This window comes from Aphelocoma coerulescens, assembly GCF_041296385.1.
Source record: "Aphelocoma coerulescens isolate FSJ_1873_10779 chromosome Z unlocalized genomic scaffold, UR_Acoe_1.0 ChrZ, whole genome shotgun sequence".
Classification (NCBI taxonomy): Eukaryota; Metazoa; Chordata; class Aves; order Passeriformes; family Corvidae; genus Aphelocoma; species Aphelocoma coerulescens.
Window position 1 is genome coordinate 24,626,631 of NW_027184085.1, and position 18,344 is coordinate 24,644,974.

General features: G+C 38.4%; 1 protein-coding gene across 2 annotated transcripts; it reads left to right on the forward strand.

Annotated features, from left to right (window-relative positions):
- The first annotated feature begins 150 nt into the window (after positions 1-150).
- GFM2 (GTP dependent ribosome recycling factor mitochondrial 2) lies at positions 151-18,201 on the forward strand. 2 transcript variants are annotated; one of them, XM_069001748.1, is made up of 22 exons: positions 151-344; positions 559-642; positions 941-1,030; positions 1,572-1,656; positions 2,675-2,720; positions 3,686-3,783; positions 4,792-4,917; positions 5,295-5,383; positions 7,695-7,783; positions 8,022-8,082; positions 8,178-8,363; positions 10,173-10,253; positions 10,964-11,112; positions 11,607-11,747; positions 11,827-11,926; positions 12,463-12,652; positions 13,869-13,945; positions 14,436-14,574; positions 14,692-14,877; positions 16,296-16,411; positions 16,653-16,835; positions 17,289-18,201. In XM_069001748.1, exons 3-22 carry the CDS (start codon positions 968-970, stop codon positions 17,415-17,417), a joined length of 2,334 nt encoding a protein of 777 aa, XP_068857849.1. In that variant the 5' UTR covers positions 151-344; positions 559-642; positions 941-967; the 3' UTR covers positions 17,418-18,201. The 2 variants fall into 2 exon arrangements, with proteins under 2 accessions (XP_068857849.1, XP_068857850.1); XM_069001749.1 differs by lacking the exons at positions 2,675-2,720; positions 3,686-3,783.
- The last annotated feature ends 143 nt before the right edge of the window (positions 18,202-18,344 follow it).

The following is an 18,344-nucleotide window of genomic DNA, read 5'->3' on the forward strand; positions in this document are numbered from 1 at the left end:
GAGGTGAGGTGGCGGGGGAAGGGAGAAGCAGTTCGGTTTCCGGCGGCTGTGCCGGCAGGGGCGGGGCCCGCGCCGTCCCGGGCTGGGCCGTGGGGCAGGTCCGGGCGGCCGAAGGCGACCCGGAGCCGGCGCAGAAACGCCGCAGGGGTTCGTAGCGCGGCGGGGAAGGCGCTGTCGCTTTGCGGACCGCCACCGGGGATCGGCCCCTCGCGGGACTCGGCTGCGCTCGGCTTCGGGGCACGTCACGGGCAGCGTGAAGGCACCGCGCTCGTCCCGCTGCCCCGGTCAGCATAGTGCGCTGACCGCCAGGAGACCTGTGCGGCTCGCAAGATGAGGGCGGGGAGGTGAGCGTGTGCGCTGAGCCTCTTACCCTTGACTGTGAAACTACTGCGAAGCATAAAGTCACGGGAGCTGGACAGTGACGTCTCCTCAAATAACCAGCAGCCATCCAGGAATGCTTTTGAAGCTGCTGCACTTGGGCGTTGTGTTGCAGTGTTTTTTGGCTATGCTTAAAAGGTCATAATACTTAATATTTTCTGTTATTTCTGTCCTAAATAGGTACTTTGTCCTGCAATCCTTTCTCCTTCAAGACTAGAAAAGCTGTTTGCACTTTGCTGCCGAGTAACCGATGCTTGTCTGAGAGTGAGTGCAAACTCTGATTTTTATTATTCTGCTTAACTGTTTCCTTGAGAAATATATTATTTTCATGAGAAATATGTTTAGTGTTTGTGGGCATGCATTTGTGCTGTATTGTTAAGGCTTAATGACATTATTATTACATATCTGACGCTGATTTAACCTGCAAAGCAATAACCTGAAAAATATTAACCTGATTTCCATTAAAAAAGAATGACATTTTATGATTGAGTTATGTCAAAGGAACATAGTTAACCTGTTTCCTGTCATAAACATTTTGTACAATGTTTACTTACCTTGCCAGGGAACAGCTTTAGAGACGGGAGCCAGAATGTTGAGAATTATGGGGAAATTTTCAGTGAATGTATTGAAGTCATCAAGTTTGTGCACTAAGGTAAACTTCCCCCAATTTTGATACTTCCTCTGTGAGCAAAGGAAACACTTGGGTTATTCTGAGTAAACTTTTTTAATTGGGGTGTTGGTTTTTGTGTGTGTTTTTTTTTTGTCTTTAACAGTTGGCCTCCAGACAATGCATACTTCATGTTGGAATGGGACTTAAGAATCGGGAAGTTGAATTTGTAATTTTTGTGTAAATTTTTTGACTACTTAACTCTTGTCATTGTTAAATTATTTGCACAAATAATTAGATGTATTTCAAAAATTTTGGCTATTGGCAAAATACTTTGATGCTGCCATAGATTTTTACTGAACATCCCAAATATTATTGGGATTGAATCTGGTTTAAACCTCAGTGTGGGCATCATCTTCAAGCATCTGCTTCTAAGTAGTTGGTGTTTTTATCTTATATAAGTACCTGACAACAGTATCTGTTCTTGTAGGTATTTTTTTAGTTAATTTTTCTACAGCTGCCAAAAATTTTGCTACAAAGTAACTAGTTGTAACAAACATTATGTATGATTCTTTTTTCTTTCAAGTACATGTATTTCAGAAAGACAAAAATGAGAATCATGAGTGTGATACAGCAAAACTGCAGTCTGAGAAACTACAGTTCTCCACCAGGTATAAGTTTATGTTGGTTCCTTAATAGTAAAGATTAATTTAAAAGTGAGTAAGAATAAAAAATACTGTCTATTTCTGTGTACTTTCTGTTTCATTGTATTCTTTTGGTCATTGTTTATTAGAATTTAGTGCATGAAACATAAATAGAGGACTTAAGTAGCTTAAGGACTGAAGAGTTTTGTGTTGCTGCTCTTTTCTCAGTACATTCACGGTATAAAGCTTTTAGAAAGCAATAATAAGAAAAGGTACACGTTATAAGAAGACAGGTCAGTTGTGAAGTGTGCTGGAACCCCTCATTAACAGTTCCTGTAAGATGCTTCTTTAATGTCTCTCTGGTGAGACAGATGATCTGTAGATGGTGAGGGAATGTTAGCTTAAATATTGTTGAATTTCTGTTTGCCCTATCAAAGATGAACTTAAGTACTATGAGAGTTTCTGAAACACAACTTCAATAGCTTGAGTGACTGGATTTGGGTTAGTTTCAAAAAATATTACTGTGACAACTTATTTTCCAGCTAAATTGTGTGAGAAAGAATATATCTTGCAAGAAAATAGCATTTAAAACTTGCCAGTCCCATATTTTCTCAACTCAGGTCAGCTTGCCTTTTATCACTGAAAATTATACTGTATAGCTTCAAGGCTTAGAGGAGAAATAACTTTTCAAATATGTTATATAATCACCAGTTTAGATGAATGTCAGCATTACAGTTGTTTTGAACTGAGGTATGTTTCTGCAGAGTAAGATATTACTGTGCTGATGATACTTTTCTGTATTGGCTTTGTCCTGTTCTTTCTAAATTACAGCTGTCTTTTGAAGTGTTTCTCTTTTTTTGAGGTGAGGAGAGGTTTATTTGAAATTAAGCATGTATCTTTAGAAATGTGAGGTGGTAGAGATTACAGATTGTCATGACTTGTGGCTCTGAATCTCTTTGTTTTAAGTAAGGTTTTTAGAAGTTTTCTTAATATATTTCTACGTTGGATTCTGTCTGAAAAGTTGTTTCATTTTGTTTGTTTCCAGGAGATGTTAAGTCTCTACATTCTGTCATTAATCCTCATATATCCAGGTACATCAAGCTAGTTTATTGTTTGGATGTAACTTCAGTTAGCAGTGTGATAAAGAATCATAGGTTGTTGCCATGCCTGTCACATGTGCATGTTTAATTTAAAGTTAGTACTTGCTTACCTTTACCCTTGTGACATTTCAATATATAGTGCTTGATGGTGGCACAGAGATCTTGGGTTGTCTCTTGCTTGCACCATCATAAACAAAACTTGGCTGTTGGAGAAGCTCCAAAGCCATGGTTTTGGTGAGAGCTGAAGAAGGATGTCTTGGCAACTAGACTGCTGCTGTGGGCAGGGCCATGTGCTTTGTGTTCATGGGAGCACTCTGCCACATTAGGTGGGGGCAAGGCAGTTAGGAGCTAAGCTGCCAAAGAAATGTCCTGGGGCTGAAGTTCCTTGGAAGGCTGCTGAGGGTAGGGTGTACCTGAGGGTGAGGTCAAGCTAGTATTAATGGTGAGCATGGGGGCTGATCACAAGCCTGTGCTGTGCAGAGCAAGTGAAGCAGTTCTGGAAGCTGCTGGTGAGCCACTTCAGAAAGGAAGAGTAGGCTGAACCAGATCAAGGACAACTTCATGGGAACTTGGGTGCTGTATTTGGGGTATAAATGCAACAGATTGTTTTGGGCACCAGGTCAGGGATTGGGATGGACAAGAAAGGGGAGGAGCTGCTTCTGTTTGTCGGGAGGGCAGATGGGTGAGGATGAGCCCAAGAAGTAGCCTTCCCTGAAGTGGATCTTGGAAACCTTTTGTAGCACTGTTCAGTACTACTGATTTGAAGAAAATCCACCCATATGCCAGGATACTGACATCCTTCAGTGTTAGAATGTACACTGTATTAGATAGGCAGCAGAGGAATAATGCTATAAAGCTGGTGTAGTATTCTTGGGAATATTAACCATTTATGCAAATAAGAATTATCACAGGATAAAAAATTACCACACTAACCACAATGTTTTCACTTTATGTAGAATCCGAAACATTGGCATTATGGCTCATATTGATGCAGGCAAAACTACAACAACAGAGAGAATGCTGTATTATTCTGGATATATAAGAACACTTGGAGGTTAGAAATACTTTTTGCATTTCAGTAGGTTTAAGAAATTTAATAGAGTATGATTGCATGCAGTACAGTTGCTGGTGGAATACCTCATGTAGAAGGCAGTTGTTCCAACACTGTGCTGCAATTTGATTGAATTTTAATGCATATTCCTTTGTGTTCCAAGGCAGTGCTGCTTTGAGATACCAAAGGTTTGTATTTTTCTTTTACTTTTAGCACATTATGTTTTGTTTAACATTTAATTAGAGAATCTCCTTATTTTACTGATTGCTCATTGCCATTCTGGTAAAGCAGTTTGTTGAGTTCTCTTTTGACCTGTGAAGAAACCAGAGTAAAAAAAAGTATCCATTTCTTTTGAAAGCCATAGCGCAGGAAGAATTCCTTGCTACACTGACTTTAATAGAATTCTTCAAGATTGAAATGGTCACAGCAGCCTCTGTCTGTGTTTCTTTTTGACTTCTTAAATTTTATACCCTGTTCTATACTGTGTATGACTGATAGAATATGTTAGGCTTGTGAAGTGGTTGAACTTGCATCCTGCTAATTTAAAAGTGTGGAACTGCTTCTCTTGTTATTAAAAATTAAGCAAAACCCAACCTCTTACTTGGTGGTTTGTTTGTTTGTACTTTACTTTTGATTTAATTACCTTGTGATTACCAAATTATAAAATGTCAGTCACATTCCACACAGTGAGGGCAGCCAGATTTTTAAAAGCTGTAGTTTGTTCATGATTTTGGACTTTGTTTAAGATACTCATGGTGTTACTAGAATTAAGAACAACAACAAGGTTCTTGGAATTGCTTGTCTTTCACTCGTAGTGCACTTGTTCCTTGGAAAGGGAGCCTGGGTAAATTACCTGACACTACAATATTTTTAAAAAAGCTAATTTTCGTAGCTTATACATCTGTATTTGTAAAAGGGACTGTATTTCTAACTCTCTCTTGACATCTGTATTTCAATGACAATTTCAGATTTTGAATTGATTACCTACCCAATCCTGCTTTCTGTTTACAGATGTTGATGATGGAGACACGGTGACAGATTTTATGGCACAAGAGCGAGAACGTGGTATTACCATTCAGTCTGCTGCTGTTACATTTGACTGGAAGGACTACAGAATCAATCTGATTGACACCCCAGGTACTGCTTTTTAGCTGTATTCATATTATTAAGGGAGAGTGGGTGAGGTGGAGTGTCACAGGGTGTCTTAAATATGGTGCAAAATTTAATTGGTTTAATTGCATCAGTAAAAACGCCTAAACTAAGCTCTGTTCAGCTTTAGATATTTATTGTTTGCTGATTCCAAAACTAGCTTATATAAAGAAAGTTCAGATGTTTCCACATTAAATTGTTCTCACTGTAATAATTCTCAATTCAAAGAGAATGTGTATTTCCCTGCAAGTAAAGAAAAAGTTGTTTTGACATAATTTGAAAGAAGAAAATTGTTTAAATATGTAATGACCTGTTGATGTTGCCTGTTTGAATTATGATGGTATAAAAGGAAAATTGTTTTTTAGGTCACGTGGACTTTACAGTGGAAGTTGAGCGTTGTTTGAGAGTCCTGGATGGAGCAGTAGCAGTGTTTGATGCTTCAGCTGGTGTTGAGGTAAAATCAACTGTTAGATTGTTTTGTGTGTGCGTGAAGTCTGTCATGGGAAAGGGGAGAGATTTTCTCAAACCCTTTGTGTTGATTCGTCTGTCAGTTCCCCAGGAAAGATGAGATCCCTGTGCCAAATCAGTCTGTCAGTGTCCCATTATGGGGACCTGGGGACCCTTCACTGAACAGTCCACCGGATCAGAGTGTGGTTCAACTACCTTGTTCAGGTTCATGTGCAAACAGAAAGACACCCTCCTGGGGTGTCCTTAATTGGTCTGTTGGTGCCTCAGGAAAGACCCAGGAACACATGCCAACAGTGTAAGGGAAACCCCTTCCTGGTCCTCCACAGCCAAGTACATTACCTGTTGCCAGCAACTGTTAGCCCCCTCAAAGGACTCAGACTTAACAGTTCATGGAATAACACTCCTCATTAAGAGAATCGAAAACTGTGACAGATGAAGGTTTGAAGGCTTCTGGTGATAGCATCTGGCTGCAAAAATGTATTCAATGTAATATACTAAGCAGCTCTAATCTCTAATCAGAGCTAGTGTGATGTAGTCATTCCGCCTGCGTACAGTTCTAACCCAATAGGTGTCGCTGTGGGAGAGAAGACAAGTTCAGTCCATCAGGACTGATCCCAGAAGTTCTCAGAAGTCTCTAACTTCTCCCCATTTTTAATTTACTTTTATACTATTTTTGTGTTTAGGTGGAGCTTGAGTGACTGTAGTCATGCATCATGTTCAGTGGGGGTGGTCGTACCTTGTGGGTGGGTAATGTCAGGGTTACATCTGAGATGACCTTTAAGATGGAGGTGTATGTCTGTGATCTTGCCACAGTTCCTGGTTCAACAGCAAGAAATCTTGTTTTTTCTCCCTTGGTTGACAGCTGCTATGTGGTTTATCAGCTACAAAGTACCATTGAGTTCCCCCTCTTGCAAGGATTTCAGCGGAGCCTGGACACAGTGTCTCCAGTCTGCTCCCCCTTCAGCATGTATTGTGTGTGGGAAGTCAGGCATGCTGATTGCATCCTATCTGGAGAGTAGCAACTGCATTTCACCCTGTAATTTCCACACTGCTATAAATTCTGTTAGAGCATGAATGCACCTTCCCAGTTTTCTCTGATTTTACCTCCAGTCACCCCCAGTCTTTTTCCCACAGTGTCTTAATAACTTAAATCAGACTGAAATAATGTACAGAGATTTCGCTCTGTATTATCTCTCGATGCTTTTATCAAAATTCAGCTTCCGGAAGCTGAGAATTTAATTTTAAATCCTGTTGTGCACAGGAATTTCCATGGTAATAAGCAGCAAATAAGTGGGATTACAATTAGAAGTTTGGGATATTTTTGTTGTTTTGTTGTTGTTGATTGTTACAAATTGATTGTTGTTGTTACAAATGGTGATTGAGGTGAATGCTTCTGACTAGCTCCATAAATGGAAAGAAATTAATATCTGTCAATTTCTCATTTTCAGGTTTCATGTAGAAAATATTTAATTTTCTGCCAGATTTTCTCCCTCCCCAATGGCCTTTTTAACATAGTACAGAAAAGATGGAGGCAGGCTAGAACTGGACTTTTTATAGCATAAGACATTTCAGTAGTTCAGTCCTGTAGAAAATTACATGTGAAATCTCTCTTGCATGGGACATACTTCTTCCCTGGATGAGGGATGAGAGAACTCTTAATCACTGTAAATCACATTATTTGACTTACTACTGGAAAACATTTAGTTGCCATTAAATATGAACCTGAACTGAGTGATAGCCTCCACCCCCAACAACAAAACAATTAGATCTGCTTGTTTTTTTTCTAAAGCTCTGTAGCAAATTCTTGGATTATTCCATGTATTGGTAAGAGACTATTTCTGAATCTGAACTCATTTTTCTATATACCTGCTTTAACTTTCAACTAAAAAGAAATATCTCAGCAGTGCACAAATTACTATCAAAACCACAGTGGTTTTTAGTGTTGTATATGTAGCCACAGAAATGCCTGCCTATGTGTGCCTGAGTAATTTGGCAATAAAGCATAAAGTTGCTGCATTACTGAGTTTTTCCCATATATCCCCCCCGTAATGCTTAGTTTCTCTCCATATTCCCTTGCCACTATGCCTGCTTGCTCTTAATGCAGGAAAGGGAATGATAACAGCTGAGACAAGATGAGACAAAGCTGCTTGTGAAGTTCATCTGTGTTGCTAGATATGGGATTGTCACAATACACAGCACAGTTCCCTTCTCTACTCCAGACTCAGACCTTCAGTGGTGTTGGGGAGCATATAGTTCAGCTGTTGGCACTAATGTTTCCATTTTGTCTTTTGCTTTAGGCACAAACTCTGACAGTCTGGCGACAAGCAGACAAACACCAGATACCACGAATTTGCTTTTTAAACAAGATGGACAAAAACAGGGCAAGGTATTTAGGCAGTTATTTTAATCACTGCTAAAAAGCTTGTAAGAGAATGTCTAGCATTTTCCTGTTAAGTGCAGAGCAACCCAATTATGTTAATACTTACTATATACTTCTTTGATTATGCAAATGCATATTTTTGTGTAATTAGAGGAGTAATTTTTGCAGTAAATAGGGAATGGTTGACCTATTTCGCTAATGTCATAACTTTTTGTGTAACTTAGTATCTGTTTTTTTTCTGTAGTTTTACATATGCTGTTGAGAGCATCAAACAAAAGTTGAAGACGAAACCTTTGCTATTACAGGTAAGCTTAGAAATTAAATGCTTATTTCCTTTCTTTTGACTGGAACTCCTTTCTTAATTTTTTGCAGCTGTCTGAAGTTTTTGTTCTATTTGCAGTTGCCCATTGGGGAAGCCAAGAGCTTTAGAGGACTGGTTGATGTTGTGACTAAGGAGCAAATAATTTGGAAACCTACTTCTGATTTGGATGATGGAAAAAATTTTGAGCGAAAGCCACTGCAGGAGACCGATGATCCAAACCTGTTCCAAGAAGTCCAGGATGCAAGAAATACCTTAATAGAACAAGTAAAGTTCTAAAGTAAATACATACTATATTTGAAACCATTACTTAGAGCAGTAAAAAAAATAAGACTGAGAGGGACCTCTGGAGGTGTCAGGTTAAGTGACCTGCTCAAAGCAGGGCTGACTTCAGCATTAGATCAACTTGTTCAGGCTTGTTCAGTTGAGTTTTCAAGTCAAAGGACGATGATTCTCTGTAGGCAGCCTGTCCCAGTGCTCATTTCTTTATGTCCAATGGGAATTTATGTCCAGTGTTGCAAGCTGAGACAGCCATGCTGGTGCTTTCCTTGTGTACCTCTGAGGAGAATCTGGTTGTGTTTTCCCTGAAGTAGGCCCACTACCACTATTTCAAATAGTAAGAGACAGTATTTGCATCCTGCTTTAGCCTCTCCAAGCCAGACAACCCCATCTCTCTGGGCCTCTAGCTGCTCTCCAGCCCCATTAGCGGTTTTCCAATGGAGTTTGTACAATTTGTCAGTCTCTTTTGTTCTGGGGAAGCTCCAAACAGAGAGTACTTGTACTGTCTTAGATGCCAAAAGGTATTTGGTATGCGAAGCCTGACAGGTGTGACTTAGAACCTGCAGGGTATCCATACACTTCTAAAGTGACAGCTAGAAGCTGGATGGGATGTTGCAGGCTGGTCAAAACGGCACTAAATACTGTGTTAGAGGCAGCTCAATCCAATCATAAATAGATTTTTATTGGTAGGGCTGCCTTCCACACAACTTTGAATAACATTGTGAAAGTGTGTAAACAGATGATGCTAGCTTTCCGTTTCCTTTGAAACTGGAGAGATCTGTTTTATATTGCTCTGAGTTCAGTAGAACATATGCACAATCTGTTTTTCAAATTTACTAGGTTTTAAATGGTTGTATTAATACTCAGCCTTTTAGCTTAAGAAATATATTGTCAGATAAAAAGGTTTGTAAGAACAGTGTTGGTTTTTTCCCCTTTATTTTGTGGGCCCTTCCTGAAGGAGGAAGAGGTGGAGCAGTAGTGTGATAATTGAGATAACCTTGTGTTCATAAAATATCTTTCAAAATGCTTTCTATGCTGTTAATATTCCCTATCAGAAACACTGTAAAATGTAGCATTTTGAATACCAGCCCTTTTGCACACTTTACTTTCACTTAATTAAATGAACTATTTCCTTTATCTCTCGTGTTTTAACTATTAACTTGATAAGATTTCTAATTGCTTATCAAGGGTTTATTTCAGAGTTTGGCCAGTTGGTGGTGCAGCCAATAGAGGGGGCAAAGTGCCTTCCTGTGCTTAGATGTCCTGAGTCTGTGACAGTGCAGGGGTGTATGTGAGACAAGGTTTAAGGAGTTAAGTTACACGTCAAGATAACTGGTACAATTTGAAAACAGATACGTGCTTTTGGACCTATAAATCCTTGACATGAAGAAGGTCAAAATGGCCTGAAGCTTGTCTGTTTTTTTCCAGCTGAGTATCTGTTGGCTTGCAAAGGTTACTTGCTGCTTACTTCAGGCTTCACCATGTTTGCAGGACTGAAGTACATCGGTTAAACCCTCTGTGGCTGGAGGTTTTTTCCATTTCAGGGACAAGTACAAGCATTCTCTCTTCCATGGATGTTTTGCTTGACAGCAGCTTTATAAGTGGATTCTAATGTTTTTTCCCCTCCATCCGTTCTTGAAGCCTTCATTTCCATAATTTTCTGTGATTTGGATTTATAATTGCTGATGTCTTTAAAGGCTTTGTTCCTGCTCTGTTTAGCTATATATCCTAAGTAAGATTTGTGACTTGTATGTGAAACTGCTATATGCCAAATAATAATGAACTATTCTGTTGAAGGTTGCAGATTTGGATGATGAATTTGCTGAACTGGTTCTAGGAGAACATAGTGAAAATTTTGACTTAATATCAGCTGACAAGGTATTTTTTACAAGTGTTTACTATCTCTTATTCTGAGGTTTTGGGTTATTCTTCGTTTGGCACATGCAAATTATGATTTTGCAGTTTTATCAACAAAAAATAGATCACACCAGCTTCTGTAGTGAATTAACAGTTGTGTGAATTTAGAATAGAATATATTCTGGCTTAGTATGAATTTTATAAAAATGCACTGTGATTCTTCAGCGTGCTAGGCATAATTTTAAAAGTTGGGTACATTTGTTCAGGAAGTTGAGGTTTTCTTTTTTTTTTGAAAGTTACTGCTGCAAAAGAGTTTAGGGAAAGGTGAATGGAACTTTCAGGTAGACTCTGCAGTTTGTGACTGAGCTGCTGATTCTCACTAACAAAAGTAGCATCTCAACTATTTTGAAATGGTTGGATCTTTAGACACTGCGTGTTGATAGCACTGAGGTACAACATACTGAATTAAAATGACTGTTAGAACAAGAACAGCAGCAGATCTATATGAAATGTTTAGAAATCTTAAAACCAGTGTCTTCTGTTTTAGCATCTAAATGTTCGGGTTTATGGTTTGGAGCTTGTTAAAAGCAGTGAAAGGAGTTTGGATCAGTGATGTATTTACAGACATACTTTTTAGATTTTGGGGATTGGTTAGCAGTATCTGATTCCTGGAGCAACTTAAGGCTAAATTGTAATTCATGCATTAACAGAAAATAATTCTTTTTTTGCAGTTGCAGTCTGCTATCCGCAGAATCACGCTAGCTCAGAAGGCTGTCCCTGTCCTCTGTGGCAGTGCACTGAAGAACAAAGGGGTGCAGCCATTACTGGATGCTATTACTCTGTACTTGCCTGCACCTAATGAGCGTTCATACGAGTTTCTGTAAGTACGGGTAGAAGAGGAGATTCAGAAGTAAGAAAACACAAAAGGATAAAATGAAATATATTAACAAAGCATTCATAGTCTTTAAAAATGTTTACCCTCTTCAGTTATTAAATAACAGTGGAGATGTGTGGACAGAAAAGTACACTTGAGTACTGAACCTGCTTTGGTCAGTTCTACTGGAACTGGGTGTATTTATCTCCAGCTGTCAAACTTGCACTTCGGAATTTTTAAGTATTTTTTTAATCTGAGGATTTTATATAAATGTGGTCTAGGGATCCTATTTAGTATTGACTGAATCACATGATATCATACATGTCCTGTTGGAGGTGGAACTGCTTAGATTATTATTTATTGGTACAAGTTATGGTTTTTGAAAATCTGCCTCCATTAACATTACAGTAAGAAACATATCACCTCTTAAATGAGTGGAAATTTAGGTAAATTGGATTAATCCTACAAGTATGCTTTTTGTTGTGCTTTTCATTTTGCAGACAGTGGTACAAGGATGACCTGTGTGCCCTGGCATTCAAAGTTCTTCATGATAAATGTCGTGGACCACTAGTTTTTGTTCGTGTTTACTCAGGTTCATTGAAACCTCAGTCAGCTGTATATAATATTAACAAAAGTTGCACGTGAGTAAGAGAGGGGTGTGGTTTAGTGTAGCACTGGAATGTCTGTTAAAGTCCTATTAACAGAGAATTTTATTTTCAGAGAAAGAATGAGCCGGCTGCTCCTGCCTTTTGCTGATCAGCAAATTGAAATACCATCACTAATGCCTGGCAACATTGCCCTGACTGTTGGGTTAAAACAGGTAATGAAAAATATTGATACCTTAAGGGAGCTTGTTTCACTAGAGTGCTTTCTATTTCTGTAGCGCTCTATCTCAGATCTGTTCTTGATTACGGTGACATATGTAAACTTGCTTTATTTGAAGTACGTTCAGATGTACTTCCTCCTAAAATTAAATACCACAGTGTACAAATATCAGTAATTGACCTGGAAACTGCAGTGCTGATTGGAAAGGACTGAAAGCTGAAGTTGTATTTTTTTAGGGTTTGAGCTTGTATTAATAGTGTAACTCTTAAAATGCAGTGTAATGCCACAGAGACCTCCTGTGGGAATGGAGAACAATGTTCCGAATCAGTTACCCAAAAGAAACAGTTTTAAGTTACAGAAGTTTGTTTCATGCTTGCTTCTATTAGTTTAATAATTAATTTCTTACTGTCTGAATAGGCTGCATGAATCTCATTTGCACAGATTTTCTAAAATGTAACCAGCTTTGGCATATATTTTGGGTTTACGGTTTTTGGTTTTTTATTTCACATCACTTCCTCTGTTGATCTGTAGAGTGCCACTGGAGATACCATAGTGTCATCAAAGGCCTCAGCTGTTGCTGCAGCACGCCGAGCCAGGAGGGATGCTGGGGAAAAGAAGAGGTCTGTGAGTGGCGTAGACAGTCTTCTGCTGGCAGGTGTTGAGATTCCTGAGCCTGTCTTCTTCTGTACTATTGAACCTCCTTCAATGGCCAGACAACAAGGTACAATGCAGCCACCTAGCTGGATGAATGAGTTGCACAAACTTAACGGCCAATGATCTATCTAGTATGGTTATTTCTGGTGTTTGGCACTGATGGTATACTTTAGATCATGGTTGTCCATATCCTTTGCTATTTCTATGTCAAGCAGGACTGCTACTTTTCTAGTTTTTGGGTCTAGAAAAGTAGTAGTTCATCATTTAGAAATGGAGAGATGGAGGCACTCGGAATTCTGAGTTTTGCTGCAGTCACACAGGTGGGCTGTACCTACTGACCTGAGTACAAATAATCTTGAAACATGGGGTTTTTTTCAGTTGGCACTCACAGTTTTACTCTATAAAGTCTTCATATACCAAGACTTCTGTGTGTCTCGTTAGGGTTCATCCTTGCATCCTTACTTAAGACCTGTAATCTTACTGTCTTTCCCAACACTCTGTACCAGAGTGCTTGGTTATTTGACTCTTTTTGGAAATACCCTTTAAATTCTCTATCTTCATTCTAACAAAGCTGAGCTTGTTTGTGGGTGAAAAGGAGGAGGTATAACTACCAATGTACTGTGATGGAATGGAGCAAGGTAGAAAACAGATTTGAAGAAACATGTCTGCAGGCTGAGCCTCTGGGTTGTAGGGTGTTACTGATTTTGTGATGTTTGGATGTTTTAGTTTGCTTTTGTTTGTTTGTTCACTTTTGTTGCTTTTTTCTCCCTAAGACTGTGAGGTAGATAAATGCAGTCTCAGCTCTTGGTTCATCATTCTGCTGCTTTCCTCAGCAGTTAAGATAATGGGGAATCAGAAAAAAAAATAACCCTGTACAAAAACTATGTACGTTTTCATTTGAATGATTTCATGTCTAACTCATCTTGAAATACTTAAGTAAATCACGTAACAGTTGACATTTTTTATCTGTACAAAAGGACCATACTCTTCTTACTGACTTTGTGAATAATTTGTAGGTTGCAGTCTGTCTTCATAGAAGCTCAAAATGTCACTCTGAAAATAGTATGTATAATAATTAAATTACTCTGTAGCACACTTAATTTGTGGAATAAAATCAGAAGTTGCAGATTACTTGTACTTTCACCTAACTTTGTTTGCCAAAATCTATGCTCCTCCAGTATCCTTTTGATTGTTTTGAGGAAATAGAGTGATATTTAGGCACTTACTATGATTATCAAATTACTGCATTCACTTCAGATATAATGTTTGATATTTCTGTACAGACTTGGATAATGCATTGAGCTGCCTTCAGCGTGAAGATCCAAGTTTAAAAGTGAAGCCAGATCCTGACACAGGACAAGTAAGATGAATGTTCTATTGCTCATCTTTTATTTTAGAACATCAAAATCACACTTTAGTTAGTTCATTTGCATATTGAGATTTTTCTTCAATTAAAAGGACTCTAAATGTTCCTGTGATACATGTACAAGGTTCTGTGAAACTAAAATGGAGTCTTGGACACTTGTGCTTTACAGAACAGAGGAAGTCACCCTATGCTCTGCATGTTTTTCACAATTCTGTATTTAAAAAGGTTTGAATTACGTAGTCTTTAAAGTTAGGTAAGATTATCTTTTTTATGGTGGTCACAGTACTAAAAAACCTCTCACTTAAATGGTGGTTGTGTCAGATGACTTAAAGCATTGTGTTTCTCTAGGGTCCTTAGAATTTAAAGTATTATGGTCCTTAGAAGTATTTATAAGAGACAAAAGCATGCAAGTCCTTGCTTAAAGAATTTGTATTAAAACCTGAGTATTGCATGTTTTTCCACTTCTCTGCTATCCTCTCACCAGACTATCCTCTGTGGCATGGGAGAACTACACATAGAAATCATTCATGACCGAATCAAACGTGAATATGGAATTGAGACTTACTTGGGACCTCTTCAAATAGCATACCGAGAAACCATCTTAAATGCTGCCCAAGCTACGGGTAAAATAAGTGAATGCATGGAACATCTTCTTTCTGGTTTTGTAGCTTGATTTACTTTAAATAATATATGAGTAACTTTCAGATGAATTTTATGTATTTTTTTTTCTTCCCCTGCAGATATATTGGACAAAACAGTAGGAGATAAACGACACTTTGTAACTGCAGAGGTAGAGGTAAGGCCCAGGTCAGGAGAAGGAGCAACAACAAAACCCATCATCAGCTATGCTGAGAATGTCAGTGAAGTACTACCCAAAGAACTCCAAGGAGCTATAGAAAATGGAATCACAAATTCATGCATTCAAGGTAAAGGAAGTCCTATGACAGCTATACTGGTCTAATATTTTTGTAAGAAGCAATTCTCTAGAAGGAAAACCTGCTTGGTAGCTTGGAAACTAAAAGATAGTCCATACTAACATCTGTGTAAGGTACAAAGGAAAATTACAAAATGTCTTCAACTACAAAAATTGCCAAACACCTTTTTCTCTATGCCAGGAATGGAAGTCAGAATGCCTTTGGTTTACTTTTAAGGTTGATGTCATCTCAGTCAGTCAGCAGTGAGCTTGGAGTTGTTTTGGTTTATTTTTTAATCTGGTATAAGAGATGAGGCATCTTGATGACATCACATAAACCATAGTGATGTAACAAAAATGCTTTCATAGGCCAGCATGTATTACACTTCTATTACTGTTACTAATGAATTTTTTAGATTTTTAAATATGTTAAAATCATGACTTTTCAGTAAAAAGCCTTATCTAATTGCAGAGTCTGCATTTTCTAAAGGACTAAAAGTATCCTTGACATTTGATTAAAAATAGAAAGTCTTAAGTAACTTGTGAGGAAAAAACTGCCTTCCAGTAAAATCAATAGGTAGTGGATTGACAAAGGAGAATTTCTCTGTAAGGAACAGCATGAAGTAATTTTTCAATGTTATTTTGTGGAATTGGAAAGCATCTCCCATCTTTGACTGTAGAGTGACTCTTAACCATGTGGTTTCTTTGTGCTCCTTGAAGACACTTCAGAACTGTGCTGTCTCCAGCCTAAAATAGATGCCATTAAGTGCTTTAAAAAAATAAAAATACCTGGCCATGTTCTCTGTTGAAAAAAGTGATGCTTTTTTTCTCAGATGTGGTTCAGGCCTCACATCTAGTCTAATACAGTTTGGTCTGGTTGAGAGTCCTGGGTTGGAGGGAGGCAATGTGCGTAGAACACTAGTTTATCCTTTATGGAATTGAGTTCCCCTGGAGTTTTGGTCATGTGTTAGTACCAGGCATTGCTCTGATTATATTGTGTTCAAAAGGAAAATATAGAAAATATTCTGGCTTCTGGTTAACAAAAGTTCTCCCTACTTTTTCAAATGTCTTTTTCAACAGACTAGTTTTAGATAATATAATGTATTTAAAAGTAACTTTTTAGCAATCGTTGTCTGGACGAGTATATTCAGGAGCTTCTTGAAAATTATCTGTCCTTTGATAGAGTTAAGAAAGTATGAGTCTGCATTCCTTTGTCTCTTTTGGCAAAGTTAGGTAATGACAAAACCTCAAAATGAGGGCCGTGACCAGTAGCCACACTCCTGGGGGGAGGACAGGGAAGGAGAGAGGAAAGAGGACTAAGTGAGAAGCTTCAAATTAATTCTGAAGAATTTTTGTATGTGTCTTAATACTCTGAAAAACAAATGAGCTTTTTTCTCTTTCCTTTTACCTCTTCTCCCTGGCCCTGCCCAGGACCTCTGCTTGGATTCCCAGTTCAAGATATAGATGTGACAGTGCAATCACTGACAGTGCATCCGGACACCTCGCACACAATGGTATCAGCCTGTGTCTCCCGTTGCATGCAAAAGGTACAGTGAAACTGTAAGCTGCTGTGGAACACAGCAGCATGATCTACTGCTGGGAGAATATATGTGTGTCAATACCTGGTCATTGTTCCTCTCTGAATGCCCTTGTAATGCCCTTGCTGGGGACTTTATAGCTTTTAAAAGTAGAGAGTTTGAGACAGCTTCAGTGATATAAGTACTTATGTCAATTTTCTTTAAAAAAACCCATAAGAATACATCAGTAAGTTCCTTCCTTTCCATGTAGGCTTTGAAAAAAGCTGGTATACAAATACTGGAGCCCCTGATGAACCTAGAAATCACAGTAAGTGAAGATCATCTCAGTGCAGCACTCGCTGATCTTGCACAGAGGAGAGGTAATATTCAGGAAATCCAGTCTCGTCAAGATAACAGAGTTGTGGTTGCTGCTGTTCCACTAGCAGAAATGATGGTATGTGATTACCTTACCAATTGCAAAACTGATCTTTTTTATATGCTTTAAAAAAATTTGGTTTCAGTTTACTTTTCATTTTGTTATGGATAAGTAAATTTAGAATGGATTTTTTAAATTGTATTTTAATTCCTGAAGGTCGGAAGGAGTGCCCACAAATTGAGTAGCTTTTTTATGCCCAATTCAGATTGCTAAACCACCACATATTCAGCTGTAAGTTAGAGAAGTAGTAGATACTACTAAAATAGGTTTTACAGAGAACATTTTTTAAAAAGATTATTGACTCATGCATGTATTGCAATTATAATACAGTAATATTGAAAAGTTAACTTACTAGTACACTGCAGTATACTTCTGACACTCTTTTTCTCTCTGTGGTCTAAGCAGCTTTCTATGCTAACTTATCTGCCCCTTATCCTAAATTGAGTGATGTGTGTTCTCCATTCTGTCCAGGGCTACTCCACTGTTTTGCGTTCTCTAACATCGGGCTCAGCAACCTTCACATTGGAGCTTGCCAGTTATCAAGCCCTGAGCAGTCAGGAGCAAAGTGCACTTCTTCACAGGAGGATGGGACTGGTGTGATCTTTAGGAATGGTATTTTCTATCCTCCTGTTAAATATTTTCATATGTACACCAGTGTGTTTGTCTGGGACAAACAGGTGATGGCAAATAACGAATTAGCAGCTGTATGAACAGACTGTATTAACTGTCCAGGGAGGAAGGTTCAAGAAGCTCTGTTCTGCTGGCACAACCTCGTGATTGCAAAGCAAGGATGCAACCACAGTTCTTGGTTTGCAAATTCTTATCTTGCGGACATCTGTAATGAGAAGTGATGCAAATCCTCTTCACAGAAATGAGCACTAAGTCCACGTTAATGTGCCACTGGGACTGTTTTCTTAATCTAGTAAATAAAGTTTGTAAAGTTTTTGTCTGTCAGTGAAATAACTTTACAGTTTTGCCACTCTCTACCTTGATTTGTTTTTGGCTGTACAAAAGGATATTGTTAATAAGCACTTTACACTGTACAACTTACTGGTATTACTTTTACTAGTAGAAACCAGTTATGAACCAGAGTTCAGGGCTAGGTATAATTTCTACCTGAGTTTCCATTAGCAAGCAAGTGAAATGGATAATTCTGCAAATCAAGTAAGATCTATGCAAAAAAAATACAAGAGAGGCAGTTTTCCCAGGACAGTAATTCCTACCTACCATCCTGCAGTAGGTTGAGAAAGGATTTGTTTGTTTACCTTTAGGAATGAGTGAATTAAGCTGTAATGGTTCTGATGTGCTATAGATTGCAATTATCTGGTTTACCTAGAAAAGTGGCAAGTGATACTTTGAAATAAAGAAGATTGTTTGCTCCTTACTTAAATAGTGTCTTAGCTTTATTTTTCTTCAACCTTAAAGTGTATGTAAACTCAAATTAGTAACTATGGTATCAAGTTTCATGATTTTACAGTGAAGAATCACAGTTTTTTGCAAGGTTAAAAATGATCATTTTTACTCCAC